Below are 3,443 nucleotides of genomic sequence, written 5' to 3' on the forward strand. Positions count from 1 at the left end.
ACTTAGCGGTTCGGTAATAGAGACCGATAGAATAAGTACTAGGCTTACAAAGAATAAGTCCTGGGTCGATTTGTTCGATTAAAGGTGGTACTCTAGTATGGCCGCAGTCAAATGAGTGAAACAAATAAAAGAAAAAATGTGTCTCTGTGTTTGTGTTAGCCCCCCACCCACCTTTTGACAACCGGTGTATGCTATTCGTGTAACTTAGCAGTTGCGCAAAAGAAACCGATAGAAAAAGTAACAGGCTTTAAAAAAAAAAAAAAATACTTGGGGTCGATTGGTTAACTAAAACCTTTCAAGACAGTGCCCCACCATGGCCGAAGTCCAATGACAAACAAGATAAAAGATTAATATATAACTACGTTAGGGCGGCGAGCTGGCAGAATCGTTGGTAAATTACCCTAACCCTGACCCTAAAACCCTAATCCTAACACCCTAGTGAAGATCGTGCGGGTGTTAATCTGAAAATTTACCGAATCGTTAGCATGCTGGGCAAAACGCCTAGCGACATTTCGACCACCTTTGAACCATGAGGGTTCAAATTCCTCCAAAGTCGACTTTCGATAAAATAAGCACCATTTGAACACTAGGGTCGATGTAATCGACTTACCACCTCCCCCAAAATTGCTGGCCTTGTGCCAACATTTGAAATCATTATATAACCGCATCAAGGCAGCGAACTGAGAAAAATGTTAGCACCCTGGGCAAATTGCTTAGCAGCATTTCATCCGCTTTTACGTTCGGAGTTCACATTTCCCGAGATCTACTTTGGTTTTCATCTATTCGGAGTCGATAAAATAAGCTCCAGTTGAGCTCTAAGGACGACGTAATCGAATTTCTCCCTTTCTCGAAATTATTGGCCTTACGCCAACCTTTATAACTATTATATAATTGCATTCTCCTCATAGATTTTACTTTCACTTCTTAACTGAAGGGTAGATAACTCGTACGAAATGAGTCAGCAAGATTAGAGAGCTCTTCTGCTTCTGCGACATAAATTCAACATGGATCCCGGTCAGGAATCTTTGGTGGAACAATTTATTAAAGTCACTGAAGTAGACAGAGATCGAGCCAAATTTTTCCTTGAGTCTTCATCATGGGATTTAGAAGTATTTACATATTTTTTTATATATACCGTACAAACATTGAAGTATTATATGGATAATATCTTTTGTTTTTAAATAATTTTCATTCCAACGTATCTTCTATTGTCTAAATGTATGAATGTGTGTGTAGGGGGTATGTTTATACCTCTCTCTCTCTCTCTTCTATATATATATATATATATATATATATATATATATATATATATATATATATATATATATATATATATATATATATATATATACATATATATATATATATATGTGTGTGTGTGTGTGTAGGTTATACGTTTATATGTGTGTGTTTATATATATCCACACATAGGTTGTATTTTGTGTGTTCATCTGTGTGTATATAGTGTTACTAATCGAGAGGCGACTAAGGTAAGACCAGTACTGGACTGAGTACTTTACCAAAAGTAGAATGGAAATGAATTATCATATCGAACCAATTAATCAATCATTCAATCTCTCTCAAATTTCATATATATATATATATGTATGTATGTATATATATATATATATATATATATATTGTGTGTGTCCGTGTGAGTATGTCTGAGATCCAGAAAAAACACCAATTGGTTAAAAAAATTCATTAGACAAAAGCCGTCATTTATAAAGCAGAGAAAGACAACATAGATACTGTTTGATTGTAGATATTTCAACAAAATATTCAGTCTGCTTCTCAAGGAAAAACAAATTAATGTAATGTATTCAACAGTGAAAGCATTATATTAAACCAAGAGTAAATAAATTAATCATAAATGAATTAAAAAAGAACAAAAAAACTATTTTAATTACTACGTACTTGGGTTTTTTTAATAGCGAGGTTTTGTCGTAGTGTTGTGTATTATTTTTCATATCAGCTGTCGACTGGAGATCGTAACGATTTGCGTTACCTTCCGAAAGCATCGCTTCCAAACCGCAGTGATATTAATAGGGAATGTTTCGGTTCTTATAACGAACACAGTAGCACGTTTGTTTACTCTTGTCTACACAACCATCTCACTTATTTGGGTGCCAGTGTAACCACCTCAACCTTGCAGCAACTGTTTTGTTTTCTAATTGCAGAATATTTTTCGTTCTAAGTTTCAATATTTCTCACATATAAAGCGGTGAACTGGTAGAAACGTTAGCACGTCGGGCAAAATGCTTAGCGGCATTTTGTCCGTCTTTAGGTTGTGAGTTCAAACGACGCCGAAGTCGACTTTACCTTTCAACCTTTCGGAATCGATAAAATATGTAACCAGTTGAACACCGAAATCAATGTAATCGGCTTACTCCCTGCCCTGAAATTGCTGGCCCTGTGCCAGCCTTTGAAATCAGTATATAACCGCATTATACAGTCGTAATCTAAATACGATTTTACTTTCACTTCTGTCCTATTTCTCTTGTAAACTACTGCACTACTAATTTTCCTTAGTCCAAATACCACCCAAATAGACATTGTAGGCCTAGTCATAACCCCCACAACACCCCATTTCTTTTTGAAGCACTCTACACTTCCATTGTTGTACGCTAGATGATCCCTGAAGTCCTTCATAGTTTAGACCAGTGGTTCCCAACCTGTACTCCACGGACCCCAGGTTGTACTAGGGGTCCATGAATTAAATTCAAAATTTCATTGGCTCCTGTGCAGGTGGCACGTTAAAAACACCATTTTGAGCATGGCCCTTACCAGTACCGCCTGACTGGCCCTCGTGCTGGTGACACATAAAAGCACCCACTACTTTCTAGGAGTGGTTGGCATTAGGAAGGGCATCCAGCTGTAGAAACTCTGCCAGATCAGATTGGAGCCTGGTGCAGCCATCTAGTTCGCCAGTCCTCTGTCACAATTAGTGACAATTAAATTTTACCTTTATGGTTTTATATTGTGCTTAATTTCTTCTATAATTCTTATGTATGTATATATATATATATATATATATATATATATATATATATATATATATATATATGGAAAAAAAGTCAAGGTAGAAAATGCTAAAATAATTTTATAAAAAACATTTCAGTACCGGTTTCAGTCATTGAGACTTTTTCAACTCTAATTATAGAAAACAATTAAATTTTGTAAAATTAAAAGAAAATTTTCTTAAAAGAATATTTGCATAGTATTCAAATACAAGGGACATTTTCCTTGTTTCTGCCTGTTTCTGTCTCTCATGTTTACTCTTGTGGGTTCGAGGTCGTTGTGAATTCTTAGTAGGGAAGAAGAAGGGAGTGCCATGATAGTAGTAGGATGTTAAATGGTCAAGTGCCCTGAAAGTGACCCGTTGTGGATGGTAGTAGTGATTAAATTCTTGAGATGTCTCTTTTGAATGTTTTCTTTATAAA

General features: G+C 35.7%; 1 protein-coding gene across 2 annotated transcripts in view; it reads left to right on the top strand.

The window, feature by feature from the left end:
• Window positions 1-954: 954 nt before the first annotated feature.
• Window positions 955-3,443, top strand: part of LOC106878670 (NSFL1 cofactor p47) — a 28,998-nt gene continuing 26,509 nt past the window's right edge. For both annotated transcript variants that reach the window (XM_052968121.1, XM_052968122.1), the window contains exon 1: window positions 955-1,109. In XM_052968121.1, coding sequence (XP_052824081.1) covers window positions 1,005-1,109 — 105 coding nt within the window. In that variant the 5' untranslated portion in view covers window positions 955-1,004. The remainder of the gene's footprint in view (window positions 1,110-3,443) is intronic.

This window comes from Octopus bimaculoides, chromosome 5 (assembly GCF_001194135.2).
Source record: "Octopus bimaculoides isolate UCB-OBI-ISO-001 chromosome 5, ASM119413v2, whole genome shotgun sequence".
NCBI lineage: Eukaryota > Metazoa > Mollusca > Cephalopoda > Octopoda > Octopodidae > Octopus > Octopus bimaculoides.